Below are 21,997 nucleotides of genomic sequence, written 5' to 3' on the forward strand. Positions count from 1 at the left end.
GATGTCAGGATGAAACTTGCATTTTCTTGAGTGGTGTCAGCACACTGACAGACAGCTCCTGGGATCTAGCAAGGAGTACTGGTAAAGAACGGGCTGGGGGTGAGAGAACTGGAGACTCATCTGTCTTCCCCTGGGTGGCTTTAAACTAGTCACTTAATTTACTTCACCTCTGTAACTTAAAAACACAAGAATAAAAACTCTCCACTTCTATCTTACAAGCCTTAGTAGAGGGCTTTGTCAAGCTTTTCTTTGGAAGGAATAAAACCATAGGATAAGATTCCCTGGAAGCAACATATCTTAAAATACTATTAAACAACTGAAAATAAAGGTCCAGTTCTCCTTGTACAATTATAACCAAGGGATAAAAAAAGACAAGACCATCTGAGGCTCAAGACCCACAAATTTTCCTCACGATTTCATGGATAGTGTCACCATGCATGAACTCAGACATCTCAAGCAGAAACTAGGAAGACAGAATCTTGAGATCCTTGGTACTGCGGTTTTCTTTATGGAGTATATATGATTAATATGGACAATATATGAACATTCTGATAGGTCTTTTCAAACTAGGATATGTTGGGAGGCAGGATTGCTAATCTACCATTTCCTCTACAGGCCCATAGGTAGGGGCATTGTCTCTCCTGAGGGATCTTGTGAGGGAGGGAGTAAGATGCATCCTCTATTTCACAGAAGTTCAGGGAAGTAGTCATGCTCACACTCATTCATCTGGTCATGTACTGTGGTATGTTGACCTCATTCCTGATATCTTACCTCCAAATACTCGGCTTTTTCTACATTGCTTCACCTCCCTCTTCCTTAACGAAAAGAGCCCAGCACATAGGATGTTCAAATGAAAAATCTGACTAAGCAGTGCTGATATACAAGGATTCTCAGAAAGTTTGAACAGATGAACTTTTGAATACATCATAACTATAAAGGTTAAGATTTGAGACAGTCCATTTCTTGCTGTACATATTCATCCATTTCTCCAAAAGAAAGTAGAGACAGCTTAATGTGATCAGTTTTTCCTGATGACTGCCCTAAAGTCTCTTGCAGCTTAGATGCAATGGGAAGAGTGGTACAGGGTCTACAATAACAGATTTATTTCCTTGGTAATAGTTTCCCCAATTTTAGTGACCATAAAAACCCCAGTGAGGTAACTTGTAAATGTAATTTTCTGGTCCCTATGCTCAGAATGGTTTTGCTTGTTTCCTTTTGTTTGTAAGGATGATTTTTCTGGGGATTGAATCTAGGGTGTCTCATATGCTAAGAAAATTTTTATTTTGAGAGAGTCTTAAGTAGCTTTGTAGACTGGCCTGGAATTTGTGATTCCCATGTTTTGATCTCCTGACTAGGTGGGATTACAGGTATGCCACCATACCAGACTAGAAATTCTTATTCAGCAGAAGAGGAGTGAGAACAAAGAGTGAGTGTGAATTGTTCTAACACATCCCAATGGATGTTTCTTGCCCCAAACACCATACCCTGAGAAACAATGAACACTGAAAAATGCTAAAGGCCTTTGAGTCTTACAGCTGAACTTAATTATTGACCATTGTTTCCTTTATGGTAACAATACACTTTTGTACATAAAGAGAAAGTAAGGTCTGAAGCTTTCCTTTTCAAGGTCACCGAATCCCTAGATGAATTCATCACAATGGCTAAAGATTCCACAGTAGACTTATGCCTAAATTAGGATCAGAGTTCATGGTTCTTACTGTATTATACAATAGGAGACTTAAGAGACAGTTAACAGTCAAGCTTTAGGCCTTGAACTGTCAGGATAAGGACAAAGATGCCCAATATGTCCTAGTCATGAGTGGTTGCAGATCCATCAGTAGGCTCCTGACACTTTTATTGGGCTACTAAGGACTCTTGTGCAGTAGGAAAGATGACCTAACTGAATATGTGCTTCCATATAGGAAATGAGGTTTTTCCCAGTCACCAAAGTGACCAACGTCACTAGTACAACCCCAAACTACAGTCCTAAGTTATTAGCATATCTAGCTTAGTCTTTTGTTCAACAAAGATATAGTTTATTTTTTGAGCAGAGTTTTCTAACTCTAGAGAATAATGTGTTTATTAAAGAAAAATTGGAAAATCCTACAATATGAAAATAATAAAACAGTTAAAAGTGTCCATAATTGCATTGCCTAAATACTATCATGATTAAGATTCTGTATATTTCTTTTTAGCATTTTTCCCTACATATAGGCATATTATTTATTTGTACTGTCTGGATTATACTGTTCACACATTTTGCATCCTGACTTATTTTTATTTAAAAATATTATAAGTGTATTTTCAGATTATCATATAAGCTTCCAAATTACATATTTAAAAATAATTGCATAATAATTCATCCATTGAACCAGCATTATTTGCATTACTAAATATGGCACCTAGAGGACATTTGGTAAATATTTGTTGAATGAATTAGGAGATTGATGGATGAATGCATTGCCCTATTATGTGACATTTAGTTAAAGTAAAGATTTTTTAAATGGAACTCTATTATTTTGTTTTTAGAATTATGAACTCTATATTTCTCTTTCTCCTCTGCCTTCAGAAGTGTCTATGCTTTGGCTTGCTAACAATGATTAGTTAGCATCTACATTTTACATATGAGAAAAACCAAGAGGTTGAACATCTCTCTCAAGGTTACATACCTGGTGTATAGCACAGCTGGATTCACCATCTAGGTTTGAGAGGTGTTTGGGCATTTTTAACTTTATCACATCACACTTCTTGAAGAAATAAAATAAAAAAGGCCATAGAGAAGGATCACTTCCTGTGTTTAGACTTCAGTTAGAGCTATTCTGAAAGCAAGAAATTCAGCTACCAAAGACCTAAAAGGGGGACAGGTAAGCAGGTAGCCTTTTTGTCATGAGTAAGTCGAACAAAAATTCATTTGGTTGGATTTTTTAAAACTAGGATTCCACTGAGGTCATAAAGAGGCTGGTGCTGGGTCAGCTCAAGAGGATATGTAAGGTCACTATCCAGAACCTGAAGGTGGGTTTTCTTAGGTGTCACACTTGTTTGGTTTGGGTGACTTGAGAATTTGCACAGCAGAAATTGGTGAAGGAGCTTGCTATGTTTGATTGCTTTTAAACGATATGGGAAATTGGAAATGGTTTAGAAAATGGTGCAAAAGATAAGGGGTACCATGTTTCCCAGAAAGAATGGAAAATGAGATGAAACCCTTTAAATTCTAGCTATAGCTCTACTTTGCTAAGGATTGCATGGGTGAGTACAGGTGATTTTTCCTTTTAATGCACCCCTTCTGCCACATTAACACTAATATCAGTGGTTAGCCAAGCAAATGTAATAACTACTCTCCTCAGAGGACCTGTGATTGCAGCTTCAAATCCTCTGGCCCACAAATGAGCTGTTGGAAGATTTTCCTTATTTCTTTCCACCTCCCCACTGCATTTTGATTGACAGAATGCCATTTTCCTAGTGGAGAAACTGCAGGCACAGAGTCACGTCTGTACATCTAGCAATGAAGAAAAGGGGTAGAAATTAATGTGGGTCTTAAAAGGCTTGAAGGAAAAAAGGAAACTGCCTTTAGAAAATTTTCTTGCCCAGTGTGGTTCAGTCTCCAGTGGCTGCTATGTCTCTCTCAGGATTGGGGAGGGGTAAAGCTTGTTACTACCATCCAAACACTGAGCTCACTGCAGGACATGCCTTGCATATGTATATAAAAATTAAAAATACAAAGCCTTAAGATAAGTGCAAAGATATCCAACACAGTACCACCCCTCACTGAAATATCAAATATCAAATTCTTTCTAAAAATAAATGTTGGTGCCCCTCCTATGCCAGCACTCTAACAAAAGCATAGGCCATGGCTGATAAGTTGGCAACAACTGAAGGCGCCCCACATTTATGAATACTGGACACTGTGTACTTCTAGGGCAGGTAGGAATCAAACCCCCTTAAAACAAAATTTTCCAGGCAGAAGAATATCACTCCCTTTCCTGAGAAAATCTCAAGGCCACGACAATTAAATTCCTCTGATTCTTCCTGGGGGAAAAAAAGTCGACTCTCCTAGTTACATTCTGGGTCCTCAACAAGGAACCAGAGCTTTAAAACTATATCGGATTTGGTGCTAAATTTGCTGAGGTGTCTTCTAAAAATGGGCGAGGGGAGTGTTGGTCAGGAGAGGGAAATGTTCCTAAGGATTTAGACTCCATTTCGATTCAGGGGTTTGGAACACCAGGACTAATTTCTGCTGAGACTGGGCTCCCTGACAGCTGAGATAACCTCCACTAAAACATGGAGGTTTCTAGGAGCTGAGATATAGATCTGAGGTTCTCTGGGACAGGTGCACTATGTTGTCCTCAAACGGAGGAACTTCTGGAAACAGGCCTGAGTTTTAAATGCTCTACCAAGGGCAACCGGGGGTCGAGGACAGAAGGCCCTCCTCAGATTTGGGGTTCACCAGGGCTAAGATGCCACCCCTCAAATGTGAGTTCCCAGAGGGTAGGGGCAGGGTACTGTCCTCAAAGTCAGAGCTTCTCTAGACAAGAGCTGAGTCTTGGACTCCCTTTGGGTGGGGGAAGGGGCTGCAGGGCCAGAGGCCCTCCCCTCCGGAGGGCGGGAGGGGGCCTCTCATGAGGCCCTGCCCCCTTTCTGACAAGCTTGAGGTGTCCGGTGACCAAGATTCTCAGAGCTGGGTGCAGGGTGCGGCCCAGGGCGTGGTCACCAGGGGCTACTTAGAGCAGTCCTTGCGGGGCGACTGCACGGAGGAGGTTAGCTGCGAGGCTGCCGGGCACTCAGCACCGGTTATGGCGTGGATGCTGGACTGCCTTTTCGCATCGGCCTTTGAGCCCCGCCCCCGCCGTGGTGAGTGGGGCCCACCTTGTCGCAGGGCTGGGGTGCTCAGCTGGGGGCTGCCGGGGGGCGGCTACAGCCCCGGCTGGGTGCCCTAGGGCTTGGCTCCCCCCACCCACCCCCTTGCCTCCTCTCCCGCTGGCTTTTAGCTAATTGTTCTTGGCTCAAGGGACTGCCCCGTCGAGGACCCGCATAAATCACCAGCTTTGCCGGGAACTCAGAGCAATCGTACTAATGGCTCCGCAGAATGCGGGGCAAGCACGGGGGAGGAGTCGCTGGCTCTATCCTAAGGTGGGGACAGCCAGAGCCTCCTGGCCAGCAAGCCGTCCCACAACCCAGCGCCCTAAGGCACCAGGAGAACCTTTTCTTGCAGGGCATCCAGAACCCAGGGATCCTGACTTGGAGGTGGGGTTTCCTTTTGCCATAAAGCCTGTCCCCCTTGTCCCAATCTTAGCTGAAGAATAGCAGTCCTGGCCTCTTGAGTCATATAATTTAACCCCTCCATTTAAGAGATAATGATATTGAAACCAGACAAGGGAAAGGCCTGCCCAAGGTCATCCATGTAGTTGGCAGGCAATCTGGGACAGCTTAGGCTCTGGTAACTGCTCATTGCCCTAAACTGCTCAGTGGTGAAGGCCTGGGGTCTTTATTCCAGGTCTTTCCTTGGGTGCTTAATGTCAGTGCTTGGTTTCCTTACCCCGATGTAATGGACAGCATAAATATTTAAACTTCACAGCTTTTGTGTCAATTTGTGTATCCCATTTCACCCTTCTGGAATACCTTCTATACAGTACATTTGAAAAACTTTTCTTTTTTAAAGTTTCAGGAGGCTAATGCATTACTTTGGAGATTCCTTAGGGACACCTCCCACATGCACCCCCAAATCTACACTGTCCTTCACTTCCCTTTGACAAGCCCCACCCGCTTCAGGCTGCCACCTGCCCCCATGGCCACCTGTTTTTCCATAGTCTCCAACTCCAAAATCTATATTGGTGAGAATGCGTCATTGGTCACCAGCCATAGACCAAACCTGGAGTTGTCTCTTCTTTCTTCTGCCCCCTCACAGGCAAGGGAGGGGAGGCACCAAGAGGAGGGGCCGCAGAAACCTAATTCATCAGAGACCTGATTTTAGTTCTTGCCAATCCTAGCACCCTGCTGACACCCATTCCAGTAGTCTCATTTCCTGCTAAGGGACTGATCAGCTTAGCCAGTTCAAGTACACTCTCTGGCAGGTCATAATCTCTCTGAACTTTAAAATGATCTTCATCCACTGAAGGTTCATTTTTTTTCTTTTCTATGCCTTTAATGTGTGCAATCCTAGTGAAAGAGAGAGAGAAAGAAAGAGAGAGAAAGAGAGAGAGAGAGAGAGATAGAGAGAGAGAGAGAGAGAGAGAGAGAGAGAGAGAGAGAGAGAGAGAGAAAAGGTCTGTGTGGTGGTGTTAGCTTGTTGCCAGATCTGGGAATGTTGAAGCACAAGAATTGTTGAGTTCAAGGTCCACCTAGCCTAAGTAGTAAGTTTGAGGCTAACCTGGGCTAAAGAAAGATAAGGGAAGAAGGGAAAAGGAGAAGGAGATAGAAAGAGGAGGAGGGAGGGAAGAAATCAAGGAGTCTTATGCATAAGGAGGACTTAAGTCTCAAACACCCTCAAAGGCTGTTGTGTAACTGCAATGAAAGATAAAGGTTATGGAGGCTGCTCCTTATGGGGATTCCCAAAAGGAATCCCACTCCCATCATAAAACAGCAAGGTCTACCATAATCAAAGGGTAATCTGTGTGCTGACCCTCTGGAATGGAACATCATCACCTCCTGGCTCTACCACTTAGTGTGGCACTTATCTCATTCTCCTCACTCAGTTTCCCCACTGGTTGAACACGTGGCAGGGCCCACCAGTAGCTGCTCCTCTTTGAGCATGCTCCAAGTTATAAATGCCAATGGCCAGACCAAAAGAGCATTTTCAGCTGTGCTCTGTAAATACAGCCCTGAATGGCTGACTTACTCTCTTCTGGAAGCCCACACTGCTCCCAAAGCCCACATGTCCATAGCCATAAATATGTGTATCCGTACACATCCTGAACCCATGCATACTCTACACAAAGCCATAAACAACTATAAATGCACTATAGATTGATGACATAATTTTCACAAAACCCCATACTCCTCACATCATGCACACATGTGCCACCCACACATCCATGCAAATTCTACACAGTTGACAGATTATCCATACTGCAATTATTCTCAGGGAAAGCTACTTAAAATTAAGTAAACACAAGTTCTTTTCACAGTGCCCATTTTCTGTTTAGTCAGTGTTTAAAACAAACACCAAGTCTGCATTTCCAGCTGGTGAGACCTGTCCACCAAGTACTCCTATAACACAGTACTGCCTACACCAGGTCTATTACCCACACAGTGACAGTTAATATATGTAAATTGCTTACCTAAATGCTGGGCTCTTGAACTCAGCCTTACAAGTATGATCTCACTCATGTCACAAAACATCACTTTTAAATATAAAATAAAGGCAAGGGCACAAGTTTTGACCAGGTAAGACTATATACTGTATTGCTTTCCTACTGGGAAACACTGTGCAATCTAAAGAGTAACTTTGGGGGTGGAAGAGCTATTGATATTTTATGGCATTAGAATTGCCCTTGGCTCCTCTTTCTAAATGCCTTTAAAAATCCTTAGGCATCAGAGGTATTAGAGATAGCTGGCCACAGACTGAGCAGGATGTGGGAGGTATTCTAAGTAGTTCCTTTGTCAGAGCAATCTTTTGATGTTTAAGTGTCAATGGAGAATTATATGAAGGTATTTGATAAGGATATCACTAGGGTCTGGGAGACATGGGGTGGGACTGGGGTAGAAAGCCAGCACCATTCATTGACCCACTTGAAATTCCCATCCCAGTTCCCTCTTGGCATAAGATTTGGCTTCAAGCACTGTGGCTTCTATATAGCAGCCAAAACTCAGAAGCTGAAGGGACCCTGGGGTCCATTTCACATACAAATCTAATCTTCTCTTAGAGGTAATACCTAATCGATTTGCTGAGCCCAGGCCCGAATGGACTACATCAAAATCATCTTACAGAGCAAGGGCAAAATTGCCAAAAAAAAAAAAAAAAAAAAAAAAAGACCTCTCACTCCCTTGGCCAGGCAGGTCAGATAAATATGAAATTCACTAAGGACACCACATCCCAAAATTCCTTTGTGAATGACTTCTTTCTGCTTCAAGACTTTGCCCCACATGTGAAGCTAGCTAGAGCTAAGCTTACCAGGTTCAACCACACTCTAGTTACCACGAGGATGAAATGCAGAATCTGTGGCTTGAAAACTGGCAGAAATAATCCATGTGCAAATGTACCCCAGGCTCTAGCAGGAGAGCTGACATTCATCAAGCTTAAATATCAAATGACAGAGAGCACACTGAACATCAGGAAAGCAGGGCGCCAGGTCCCTGAGAGTGATTATGGCAATTGTGAAATCCACATCATTCCTTCGTTTTCACACTTACCTACTAAGACAGCCTAAATGACCAACAATAGTGCAGTGGCTAAATAACCTTTATGACATATCTACTTGATAGATAGGATACAACCATAAAAATGGGATCTGTGAAGAATACATAATAACACGGAAAACAGCATGATCATAACCATCACAGGCGAATTTTGGAAACACCAGAAGAAAATTCACAGCAGGTAAGCCAGGAAATTCTAGAAAAGAAGCAAAATAGCACTCCGGGTTTTGTTCTCTTAAACTTGCATACAATTTTCCCCTTAGATTATTCTTTAAATTTTAAAAGGCCATAGAAAGAATAATGAAAAACCTATGATATGCTATTAATTTATACACTAAACTTAAATTTTATTATACACAGTTCAATAAATATTTTCTTTCATATTTTTGTTTAAATATGATGACATCAAACCAGCTGATTATTATCTTCTTGGTGATTGTGAAATGTTCACAAGGAGCACAGCTGGTTGGAGTTGTGGGCCTGATCCTATGGTGTTGTTACAAGCCTGTTACTTCGTTTCTCTTAAAGTGGCTACATTGTTTGGTTATTAATGACAGAAATAATCATTATTGTTGTACACGAAATTATATGATTTTTTATGCTTCAGGTATCAGAAAATACATATCTTCTTTCTTCTCCAAATATTTACCAACAACCAGGCACTTTGCAAAAACTACTGCTTTTTACCTTCAGAACAAGCCTCTAAGGTATTATTCTCTGTAGTTTAAAGAAAAAAAAAGCCAGAGAAAGTTCTGTAATTTGCTAAATTTTACATAGTGATTGAGAAAAATTTACAATCCCTTTTGGCCTAACTTAAAAATATGAGTGAGAGCAAAAGGGATCAGAATTAGAAAAGCTCCCAACACAGCAGCTATTTCCAAAGTGGTATCAATCTGATATCACTGGTGATGCCCCTTGCCCAGGGTCCAAATTCTGGGGTTTGAACGGTGTGCCTGCTTATAGATTCCTTAATGGGAAGGCGCAGTGCAAACACCACCTGTGTCCTCAGAGCTGGGGCTGTGAGTCACTAGGAAATGATTTCTGCTTCCTTCTGACGGTATCATTTGTGCTTACATGCATGCACGGAAATGATAGATGGGACGTTTGAAGAGCCTTGGCAGATCCTCAGATATACCTCTTGAGAAACCACTTGGCTTCTTCAGATGTGGATGCAGTACCCAGCAACTACTAGGTCCTTGCTTAATAAGGAAGCCTATGTAGTTCTATGAACTCCCATCCCTTAATCTTACTTTCAGCTCTAGTGTAACTAACTTTAGCTTGTAGTAACTTGCTTTGGTCTTTAGAGGGAGGGAATAGCATCAGGGAGAAAGGGGTACAGAACAGGGTCTTGCTCCACCACCTTTGACAATGCTGAGAGCTAGTTTTTCTTTAATTGGGAACAAACAATTAACTACTGAATGGAGGCTTAGTTTTTATTCTGTCATATCCCACAGAGAGCCATGATTCACCGCCCCCCACATACACACGTCCCATTTTCCTCTGACCCTTGAAATTTGTTAGAACTTAGAAATTCTTGTTGATTTCTAGGGTAGAGATGAGTAGAAAATACTCATCCCCCACCAAATCATAAGGCAATCTTGTCAAGAAATAGATTCTATTTTTTTTAGCATGATAGCACCTACTTAGGGGCAAGACTGGGGCTGGGGCTGCAGCTGGAGTTGGAAAAGTCTGAACATGTAACAGAAGGTTTCGGACTTTGTGGAGTATCACTCTCAAACCCAGGTCCTATTAACACTGCCAGGAGAAACTGCAGAGTGAGAATTGGACTAAGGTTCAATTCTTCTGGGGCTGCATTAGGTTGATCAAAAAAAAAAAAAAAAACCATCATTCTAAAAGAAGAAGGGGCTTTTCCAAGAGCGTTAAACAAACTAGTAATGAGAAAAAAATGTCTAGTTAGTCAGTGGGTGCCACACCCTGAACCTAAGATGCTATAGGAAAAAAGGAAACACGGAGAAGGGAATTAACTAACCTTTTCTTGAACACTTATTATGAGTGTCAGGTATTTGGCTAGGGCTTTCTATGATTCATCTCTTTTTCTCATCTAAGCAATTCTAAGGCAGTCATTTTACAGGTGGGGAAACTGAGGCTTAGAGAAGTGAAGTTACCTTCCACAAGATCACACATCAAGTGTGACCAAGCTAGAATACAACTTCAAAGCTGCCTTACTCCAATGCCTGTGATTTTTCTCAGCTCTCACAAAAAAAAAAAAAAAAAAAAAAATTCAGGGGAAAATGAAGATTTCTTTCCTTAGTACAATTCACTTTTTATTGTCTTGAGCCTGTAGATTTGTATATTTTAGGATAAACAGCAGTCTGGAGACATTAAGGGACTTTCATCTTTGTAATACTTCATATAGTCCTCATTCTATATGGACATATTTCCCATACTCCAAAGAAGAACAAGCTTATGATAGCAGTTTAAAAATATAAGGAAATCGGTGTAGGGTGTGTGTGTGTGTGACTGTGTCTCTGTGTGTATGTGTTTTTATGATGGTGGCAGTAGTCCTGGCAGCACTATTGTATCTCATCATTTACAGGGCTCTTGGGTGAGAGTGTCTCAAAGTATGGTAATATCCTCTGGCCCAAGATGACATCTTAAAAACCTCTCAAATCTGGAGCCCTTAGCTTCTTTGGAATTTGTTCCCATCTCACAGGCATGCAAGTTGAGCCAAAAGATCCATGTGGATGCAAATGGATTGCCTAGATTTAAACAGGTAATTCAGTGGTGTGTGTGTGTGTGTGTGTGTGTAATGGGACACAGGAAGAAAAATCTTCTAGAAAGGGAAGGATGCAGCTGTTGGCAGTGAGGAAGCAGAAAAGAGGCTGGTGTCTTCAGAAGGGTAGGGTTGGGGAATCAGAGGGACCCATGCAGGCTGGAGTGCCTGAGACCAGATACTGAGACATACTGAAGTTTTGCCCAGCCCCTTGTACAGATTTAAGTATAGTGAAATAAAAGCTTTCAGATGTTTTCTGTCCAGTGAATCTCAGACCTTCTATCCCTAGTCCTTTTCTACTCCTAAAGAAGCCTTTCTGTGGACCTAATACTTTAAGCAATGCTTTTCCTGCCCCACCCCACCCAGGATGAGGTGCTGACCCAGGCCCAGCTGGGGGGCAGCTTTATGGATGTTCCTACTGCCTGTCATCCACACACTAGGCTCATTTGTGCCAGCTGAAAGGGCACAATAATAACAGTGGCAATTTAAATCGTGCTTCTCGCTCTCCACCCCCACCCCACCCCACCCCCCGGAAAAGTGGCAAAGTGACTCACCACCATTGAATTGTCCCTCTCTCTCCACTCCCTGACCCCTTTGCAGCCATCCAGGATGGTTCCCTGGGGGCTCAGCTGGGAGCCAAAGCTTCCAGCCATCCTTTGGCTCTGACTAGGCTGACACCACACCCCCCATAAATGTGTTCTCCCAAATGCAATGTATTGTTTTAATTAGAATTTCGCAGATGAAGTCGCTTGGAAGGCATTAGAACAGCAGGAGCCTCGTTAGGCAAGCACAGTGCCCCCCCCCAGCATGAATAACACAAAATAGGGTCCATTCAGTAATTATTTCAGGGGGGTCTACTTGTTTTTTTAATATGTAGTTTGATACGGAGAGGACTGGTTTACTTGAAATTCACTGCAGAGCAGCTTCTGTTGGGGGTGCTACACGAGCAAGGCTGGGGGAGCTATAAAACAGTCCCATCCTCCTTCCTTATCCCTTGGCTCTATTCCCCCCAATTTTCAATTCTGCAATGCTATGACCAGAAAAAAAAAAAATGCTCATTCTTGGTTTTCTTTCAGCACTAGCCTAAGGAGAGCTCCCGGAACTGGAGGTGGTGAGGTGCAGTTAGAAGGAGAAGGCTTCAGCCGGCTGAGAGCCAAAGTAATTATGCTGAGTACTCTTGGTACTGTCAGGAAACTCAGAAGAAGGAAGCCCTGGGAAACGATACTGTTTGATAAAGACTTCACTGTCTACCAGGAAAGCAGAGAACTTTATCAAAGCTGCCTGCTACAGGAGAATGATTTTAGGGAGCGTTGCAGACCTGAGTTCAAATACTAGCTCTGCCTCCTAGGACCTGCATGCTAGTGGGGAAATGACTTAACTACTCTGAGCCTGGTTTGTGAAGTGTACAATGGTGATACTCACACCGCTATCTTCCTCACAGTCTCCTTGTGAGGACTGAAGGAAACAATACATATAATGGGACTTAGCACTATGCCTGGTACACAGGAAGTGCTTAACAAATGAAAAACAGTATTAGGATGATTATTATCCGTCTTCCTATGTACCAGGCAGTCTCTGTAGCAGCCCTGACATTTGAAAGGAGGGGCCAATAACTGCAGTTAGGTATGATCATGTCCTGAGAAGTATGAAGAGTATAATTGTGATAATTCAGAGAAGGGAGCCCTCAGCTAGGAGGGATGGGTAGAAAAAAAAAAAAAGCAGAGAAAGTTTTGTGATTCTTTCATTAAGTCTTTAAAAAAAATTAAGTAGGAGTTTGTTATTAGGCCCAGGGGGGAAAGGGCTTCCAGGCAACTGCATCTGCCCACACAAAGTCATAGAGGTGTGAAAGAGCCAGGCCTTGAACAAATAGTTGTGCTCAGCTGGAGACAAACTGGGACCTCCTGGTGGGGTGGTGGTGACATGGGTCAGTGATCAACAATTTTTCCAGATTACTCCCACTAGCCCCTGTACCGCGCAATAGGCACCCTACCTGGTCAAAGCTCCTGCGAAGCCTTCCTCTTCGTTCTCTAAGCAGCAGGTAAGTTCACACCCTGCCTCATCCGACCTGGCAGGCATGGCGTTGGAAGAGCAGACCTCCACCGAGGAGATCAAGCCCGCGGGCGCCCCTGCTGGGGTCGCCAGCCCATACCTCCTTCCTTGTCCCAATCTTGGTGCAATCTACACACACACACACACACACACACACACACACACACACACAAACATACAAACACACACACACACAAACATACAAACACACAAACACACACACCACAGAGAGAGAGGGAGGGAGGGAGACACACACACACACACACACACACACACACACACACACACACACACAGAGACAGAGAGAGAGAGAGAGAGAGAGAGAGAGAGAGAGAGAGAGAGAGAGAGAGAGAGAGAGAGAACACTATGCAAAAGATAGCCTGGGTTCTTTTAAATACTCTTGTGATTTTACACACTGCAACCATACACTCCCATAATCTCCCTCCAAGACACACCGTATTCATTTCTCTGTGCAAGCTTATAAACTGGACACACATGTCCAAACCACACACTTGAACATACAATTAAAATACACATCAAACCCTCACCTGCACAAACCTTTGCACACAAACATTTTAGTACTCTTATAGAGGTGCCTTGCTCACAAATGCACACACTACACATCACAATAAACACTACCTGTAAAACCACATTGATACACATCTAAGTGTAAGCACACACAAAATATACATATGCACACAAGATTCAGCAGGCACACACACTGTTAACTTACATACATTCACTACAGCAGATCCACAGACCCGGCAGAATTACACATCGAACATACCTACATCCAGACCGCACCCTCATAGGTACTCTACAGTCAGGCAGAATCATACATCTTACAAGCATGCACACACTAACAGCAGAAACACATGCCTCCTCATGTCACAGAGCAAAGACACCCCACCAAATACTTGGGTTAAATCATGCACCTCACCCCCCCATCGCACACATACGGCCACACACGAACACATACACAGACGTGCCTTACCCGCGCGCGCACACACGCGTACATGCATACATACATACACATACAGCTCGCCCCCTCCTTCTCTCTGGGCGGAAGAGAAGGGGGCGAGGAGTGGAGGCGGGGAAGAAAGGAGGGAGGATGGGCGTGCAAGGCGGAGCGGGCACAGAGGCTCTTTTCCCTTTGACCTGAGGGTGTTGCCCCTCTGTCCCGGGTCAAAACAGTGAGTTGGGTCCAGGTATGGTCCAGTCGGAACCCAGGAAAACAGGAAAGTCCGGGGATTTCGCCAGCAGGCGCCGAGCACTCAGCGAGGACCCTGACTCAGATTGTGGTCGACCCCGCTCGAGGCTCCTCCTCCCAGTACCCTCCCCCTGTCCCATCTGTTTGACCTCTGCCCCTCCCCCCAGGGTGTGCTGCTTCTTTTTTTTTAAACCTGAGAGTGGATCTCTGAGGAGTGTGGGGCTTTATTGGTTTCAAAAAGTAAAGAGTTGAGATTTGCATGGAAGCTTTTTGCGGAAACCCTAGCTTATAGCTCGAAGACTTCTCTTAATGGAGAGCTCATTATTTTTGCATAGCAACAGATTTACAACATAAAAGGCAGCAGCAATTAGAAATCACTGACTCCCTGCTGGACACACAGTAGGACGCTGCCCCCCTAAAGGGGGGGGGGGCAAATATAACAGGGCTATTTGCAGCCCAAACGAACCTGTGTCTGTTCTCAGGCAACCAGAGAGCTCTCCCCACCCCAACCCCCCTTAGCACTTAGACCTGCGCTTCATGCACACACAGCAACCTTGGACCTGGAGCCACCGGCGGCAGGGGGCGGCAGAGTGGCTGAAGGTGATTTACATTTCTTGCACCTTAGCCTCCCCGGGGAAACTCCAAGGTTTCTTCACAGACATGATTATTTAGGTTCCTGTCTTTTGTTCGTGTTCTCTGTGGAGATGGACCACGGGAGAGGGAAATAGAGGAAGAGACAAACCAAACGGTCTTTCCTTCTCACTACTCAGAGCCAAGCCGCATAAAGTTCTGTGCAAAGCCTGTGGGTTTCCAAGTGGTCAGGGGTTCGGATTTCCATGCTGCCACTTTGTAGAAGACTACCTTGGCAAGTGGCAGGGTAGTTGGGGAATTGACATAAAAGACAGCTCATTCCTTCCGGGAGCCTTATTTAAAAATATAAGGATGTATGGGCTTGTGGAACAGGAATCTGGGCAGTTTTGACAGACTTGGCCACTAGCTGGTGCCCCTAAGCCAGGAAGTCAGAGGGTGGCAAGGAGTTCAGCTAACTTTCAATTTCTCAAGCAATGTTCTGTGCTGAGGGGAAATGCCTTCATGGATGTCTTCTTGATGTTAGTCCCTAACCATGAGGAACTCCTGGTTACAGCTCCAGCCCCTGACAAGTCTACCCACTATAGGAGCTTCCTACTTTGCTGACGGTTTTCCCCCTTTACAAAGTGCTACAGTGATCTTTATAAATTTTTAGTGAACACTCACTGGGTGATAGAGATGTCTCTCATTACTTTATATTCCACCAGTGCCTAACATATAGTGCTAGATACACAGCCTAAATGTAACGAAGACGAGAGGTGTCCTGGGTGAAATCCCTTGGCAATACAGAGAGTTGGTGGTTCAAAAGATAATATAAAGAGCACAAAAAGGGAACTTGAATAGTGGCACTACAGGTACTGTGGGGATAGACATAGACGGTGGTGGCTTTGGGCAACGGGCTATTTGACTCCTCACATTTTCAATCTCAAAGTCCGATTGAACAAGTATTTTTGTTTTGTTTTTCAATGCAGCCGAGGCTTCTGCAATTAATTAAGGAGAAAGCCTCTTTCCTGGAGGGCAGAGGCCTTAGCCAGCCAGAGGGTGAGTCACCTCCTAGGAGTTGGGCAGCAGAGGTGGTGCTGAAGTGGTGATGAATCAGTCCAAGATACCACAGAGAGATTACCTGAATGGTGATGAGAAGGAGGATCAGACGGGAGCCTGAGCCTCAGTCCCCTGAGGCTGAGCCTAAGTGCTAGAGTGACTACATTTCTATACACAGAGTCAACTCCTAATCAGGCCTCCCTGCTTCTGCCTCCACCAAGTCCCCAAGGATAGTCCTGGAGTTCTTCTCAGAGCAGAAAGCTGAATAGAAAGCACTCCCCCTAGAGTCAGGTGTGTGTGAGAAAGAGCTGGGTTCACATCTGATTCTACTGTTGCTCTGGTGATTTGGGGCAAGTCCTTTTTCCTCTGGTGCTTCAGTACTAAGGTAAGTGTTCAGTGTTTGGAAGTCATCTGCTCACTTTTCTACAAAGTACTGTGAGGGCAAACATTTATGCTCCTATTTTGCAGTTGAGAAAACTGAGGCCAAGTAACATTCACTGCTGGACTTACTTAATATCTCAAATTATCTTGGTGTATTTATGTTACCATGGCAACCATTGCAATTTAAGCCAGCCACTTGCCAATCTTCCACCCAAATTGGCTTCCTGTGAATTCAGGTTCAAATCATGCCTCCCTGCTGTCTTTCAACACTAATATGTCACTGGGTACATAGGTGGATTTTTTTTCCATCTTTGATAACATACCGTTCACACCAAATATTAGATTTTTTTCTGTCATGCCAGCCTAAGCTTCCACCTTAAAAGTCAAGCACCATAACTGGGGGTGTAACTCAGAAGTGATATGAAGACCTAGCTTGCCTAAGACCCTGAGTCCAGTCCCCAGTACCACCCAAAGCAAGCACTAATAGAAAGAGGTGGCCCAATATCAGCACCTTATCACAAGGAAGAGGGGAAATTGTCTGCATTATGCTGCAGTGAGGAAGAGGAACAAAGCTGCCAGAGTCAGAAGGAGGGGCTGCAGAAAACTCTAGAGAGGGTGACAGGGAGAGAGAGAATGGGAATGAGGATGAATATGCCAGGGACAATTGGACCAGCCTCAAGTGCTCCCTCCCTCCTTTTCTCCATCTCCTGGTCTGATGCTCTAGAACTTATAAAGGGGAAGCACTCAGCCCATTTCCAACAAGAGAGAAAGACAGCTTCCCCTTCAATGGAAAGCAAACTCATCCTGAACGTTCCAATTATACTTCTGAGTGGGGTAAGGTTTATTTATTTTTTTGGGGGGGGGGAGCTCAAGATCATCCTGGTGGTAGTGATGGTGGTACTTGTTCCCCAAATAGCACACATATGCAGCCAATGACAGAAACATTTCTCTCTCTCTCTCTCTCTCTCTCTCTCTCTCTCTCTCTCTCTCTCTCTCTCTCTGTGTGTGTGTGTGTGTGTGTGTTTCTATTGATCTACTGTATCCCATATCCCCTCTCATCCCCCTCCTTTCTGCCCCACTTCAGAAGAGATAAATTTGCTACTAAGCTTCTGGGTCTCTCTTCTAAGCTGCGTTTTTTTAGAGTCACATTCTTACTTAGCCTTTGGGGGAGTAAGGGCAAATCTTGGACGTTCTCTGTAGCCATGTTTGCCCAGAACAAGCAGAACAAGCAGCTGCTCTCTAACTTTTTTTTCCCCTTTCTCAACCTTCTCTCCTTGGCCTGGGTTCTGCTTCTCCCTTCTTCTTTCTTGCTTGCCTTATACATAGACTTTAACATTCTGGACTCTCACTTTCTCCAATTTATTTTAACCTTTTAACAACCACAGTCTCTTGTTCTCCATTGACTTCACCCAAGGGAGTAAGAAAGTCAGGTGCAAGGAGAAGCCATTGCCTACTGGAAGTGCCTCTCATTTGATAGCTTGTATCATAGCACCACACTGCTTTTGGTGCATCACAGGAGAATATTGGATACACCTTATTTGTCAAGAATAAGTTGTTGCCTGATGTAATTCATGATTTGTAGAGATGATTTGGTGGGCTACAGATTAGAAGAGAGCAGTCTTGGAAGAAGTTTTAGATGCATGGTCATGTGGCTTCTCCAGGTGTCTAGACATGTAAAAATATCAAGAAAGGAAAAAGATAATAGTAATGGGGTGGGGGAAGATTATTGAAACCATTGCCATCCAGGTGGGGAGATGACTTTCTGAAGCTTGTTACTGTTTGCTTCTCTAGTTCACTGAACTTTGAACAAACTGACCTTTTTAGAGCAGAGACCTGGGACAAAAGTGGGAATCACGGAGCTGAAAAAGTGAGATGAATGTGGCGAGTGGTGGTCTCTGGGCAGCCCTTACATGCAAAGGGTCCACAAGGATGCTTCCTGGTCATAAGAACCAGCTCAGAAGAGAATAAATGTGTTATATTGAATTGGGTGCCAAACATGGACCTAAGAGGTGTGGACCCTCACCTTGGCCCTGTAACTAATAAACTTAGTGTTTGGGGGTACATTTCTGAACCCTCTGAACCCCACTTCTGCTTTTCCCTCATCTGTAATATGAGACTGTAGAGCATGGACAGGAGAGGGAGGGCATTTGGAATGCTCAGGAAAAGGGGACTCAGAGCTGAATCTTAAAGATGAAATTGTTTTGAATAAGAGGAGAGAAGATTGTGGGGTACGTATAAAAACAGTGGGAGTAGCCCAGAGAATTCAGCAAACAGGTATGCCCGAGGCACGGAGCTGGCTGCTGTGTAGAAAATTGCTATGAATCAGCCCCTACCCCACCGCGGAAAGCTGTACACAGGGTGGGGGAATCTGAGTGGCAGAGGCGAGCGCTCACAGCGCCTGCAGCTCCTCTCAGGACTAGCAGCGGCGCACTGCCAGGCTGACTAGCAGGTCTCCACGCCTCTTATTCCTTGGCCGGACCAGGAGAGTCGCTAAGAGGTAGAACAGGGGCTGGACATCAGGGGCCCGAGTGGGACCCTCTGTGGGGTGGCGAGAGAGGGGGGCAAGGGTCCTCACACCGGAGGGTCCGACGTGTGGGAGGGAAAGGAGAGCAGACAGTGTTAAACTTGTTGCCAGGGTTTTCGGGCAAGGGCACCAAGGGAAAATTCGTAGGAAAGAAAGGTTTGTTTTTCAGTTCTCTCTGGGGGGCCGGCAGCAGCGGAGAGTAGTTTTTTTGGCGCTGCGGGGTATTAGTTTAACTTTGCAGATTAAGCGCTCCCAGGAGCTACATAGGGGCGGGACAAGCACTGTGAAGCCCAACTCAGTCTGAAGGCCTTGCTCTCTTGCGCAGTGGCCGCCTCCAGCTGAGAGTAACCCCTTGATTCAAGGGTATAGAGTTTGTGCTAAAACCCCCTTCCCTGGGGTCAAGAGCCTGCAGCTGGGCCCCAGCTTAAGACAAGGAGAGAAAACAACTTGGTACCCTCACTTTCCACATTCTGGGCCCCTTGGATCTGCTGACAACTGGAGGAGGGGGGCTCTCTTTTGAGTAGCAGGTATGCTATCAGCATTGTGACCTGGAGTTCATTAATTCTTTCCTTAGAATAATCAAGGATTCTGCAGTCAGAGTGCTCCATCTCTCTACAAAGCTGTTAAGAGAAACAATATAGTGATAAATTATTATGCCAGTTGTGTTTTGGGTTTGGAGGTGCCCACTGACTTGCCAAGGCCATCCAGCTGTGTAGTCACTAAGCAGGCCTTCTGACTCTTGGTCTAAGGTCTTCTTGAAGAGAGGAGTCAGTCTACTTTTGAGAGGATGCATAGCTTGTTATTGGTATTTGAGAAATATGGTTATTTGGTGGTAGTTGTAAAATGTCATTCCTATTCATGAAAACTATAGGGAAAAATATCTCCCACAGACCCAATTCCCTATGAGAGTCCTTCAGGTGGAATTTTGAAGAAGAAAACTGGCATAAAATTGTATGCTTGTTGAAGAAGATATAACCAAAGGGGGCTATAAGGATTTCTTTACTCTGTGGGTTTTCTTGACATGACCTCTGCTCACATGTTCTGGGGGGATTGCTCTATCACTGTTTTATTTTTCATGTACACTGTGTAGAAGCCACAGATATGACCTGGAAATGCAAATGGTTGATGGTGCACCATTTAATTCATTCTTGTTTCTCTCTATCACAGTCAACACAGTGGAAACAAGCATTTGTACAAATCTGTGGAAGAGAGTGTGGATGTGAGTGTGTAGATGGCTGCTTGTAATGCAACAGATAGGGAGGAGGAAGAGAGAGAGGCAGAATGGATGTCAGGAAGGATGTCCTCAGTGTGTACTGACAGCCTACAATTGAGGAAGGGTCTGTCCAGTGTGAGTAGGCCTGGAGACATAGTCAATTCTTAATAGTATTATTTATAGGAACAAAAGAGAGAACATGGATTTAAATTAGGACAGGGAAACATAAAAAGATGATGATCCCTGTCTTTCAGTCCTGTGTCATTCATGTGACCTTCAACTAGGCTATAAGATCCCAAGGGCAGGAGTTGAGGCCTTCCATTCAGCTAGCCCTCCCTCTCTCTCTAGCAGCCCTGGCTTATGCATGGTTCTGAGCCAGCCATAGTGGGTACTCAATTCCTTCTGTGGCCCAGTTAGTTTTCCCTATATTTCACAAGCTAACCTCATCTCCCCCTATACTGCATCTGTCATCAAGAAGACCCAGTGGAGATATAGCTCTTCTTTCCCCTTTGAAAGTGAGCTTCCTGCTGGCAGTAGGTGAGTATTCATTTTCACTTTAAAGGTGGGCCAGGGGCATTCATCAACAAGGAGAGATTTCCCATTGGTACTCAGATAAAAGTACTTCAGCCTAGCAGTTCTTGCACAGTTGACTTAAAGGGTTTTTCTCTTGAGACTCACAGAAGTGAGGTACTTTATTAAGTCATACATGGTGCTTGAACATGTAAGGCTTCAATTTGAATCCAGATTTCCAGTGTGAAACACACACACACACACACACACACACACACACACACACACACACACAGAGAGAGAGAGAGAGAGAGAGAGAGAGAGAGAGAGAGAGAGACACGAGACAGAGAGGCAGAGAGGTAGTGAGGGAGAAATAAAGACAGAGAGGAGACAGACACAGAGAACCTTTATTCCCACTTCTCAGATACTTTTATATAACTTGAGTTAAGCCACAAGTTCCCCAGAGGTCTAGTTTGTTGTTGTCTGTAAAAAGAAGATAATCCCAACCCACCTCCTTTCCAGGGGTTGTTGTAAGAAAGTGGCATGATTCATTTGTTCATGAATCATGAATAGTTGTTTTAATTGTATGAGCTTTATGTTTTCACAAACCCTTAGAGTTTATAATCCTATGATTTGCCCCCCCCCAAAAAAACCCACTTATTGAACACCTACTGTGTGCCAGGGCCTAGACGTAAAGGACATATAAGAAAGAATATGAGAAAATGAGACGCACAAGGCAAATTAAGCATTGTTTTTTACAACCCATTGATAGAACATCTTATTTTTCTCTCCTTTGCCACAATTTTAATAGAAATAGCAACTAAAATGTAGAAACAGTGATGCAGCTTGTGATGGCAGCACTGTTATGTACCCTGGTACATACTGCAGACAACAGCAAGAAAAGCTACATCTTCTATTTGTTATTGTATTGCCTTGTTTATACCATCCTTTGGGATGTTTATAGCATAAAGATTGCCTTTCACCACCTTGGGCTGGGTTTTTTTTCTTTAGTCCATAAAATTTAAAAAGGGCATACTACATTCTATGGAATGACAATTGTACAAAGATGCTGTTAATTCTAGTGGCTTCCTGCCTTCTATATGATTTCTTCTGGATTTATGGAATTAGACTTTATTATGTATGCATTCTTCTGAGTTCATTATCTAGCAATGCAAAAATCTTGCAGCTATTGAGAGAATTCATAGATGCCATAGTAGAAAATGCCCTGATACTGAGAAATTGATTCATGTCCAGTCTCTTATTACGTTGCTGTGTTGCCTTGAAAAAAAAATCCCTGTTTCTCTCTGAGTCTCAGTTTCCTGAAATACAGAAGAGGTTTTGGACAAGGTGATAGTTAAGTTTAACTCTGATCCTCATAGTACAATGTTCTTGGAA

The 21,997-nt window shown here is 44.0% G+C and overlaps 1 protein-coding gene across 2 annotated transcripts in view; it reads left to right on the forward strand.

Annotated features, from left to right (window-relative positions):
• Nucleotides 1–4,727: 4,727 nt before the first annotated feature.
• Arhgap36 (Rho GTPase activating protein 36) overlaps nt 4,728–21,997 on the forward strand; it is a 28,926-nt gene continuing 11,656 nt past the window's right edge. The window contains exon 1 of one of the 2 annotated variants that reach the window (XM_076918309.1): nt 4,728–4,848. In XM_076918309.1, coding sequence (XP_076774424.1) covers nt 4,791–4,848 — 58 coding nt within the window. In that variant the 5' untranslated portion in view covers nt 4,728–4,790. Of the gene's footprint in view, nt 4,849–18,732; nt 18,853–21,997 lie in introns of those variants that run through there. The other variant, XM_076918310.1, reaches the window with a different exon arrangement.

Source organism: Arvicanthis niloticus, chromosome X (assembly GCF_011762505.2).
Source record: "Arvicanthis niloticus isolate mArvNil1 chromosome X, mArvNil1.pat.X, whole genome shotgun sequence".
Classification (NCBI taxonomy): domain Eukaryota; kingdom Metazoa; phylum Chordata; class Mammalia; order Rodentia; family Muridae; genus Arvicanthis; species Arvicanthis niloticus.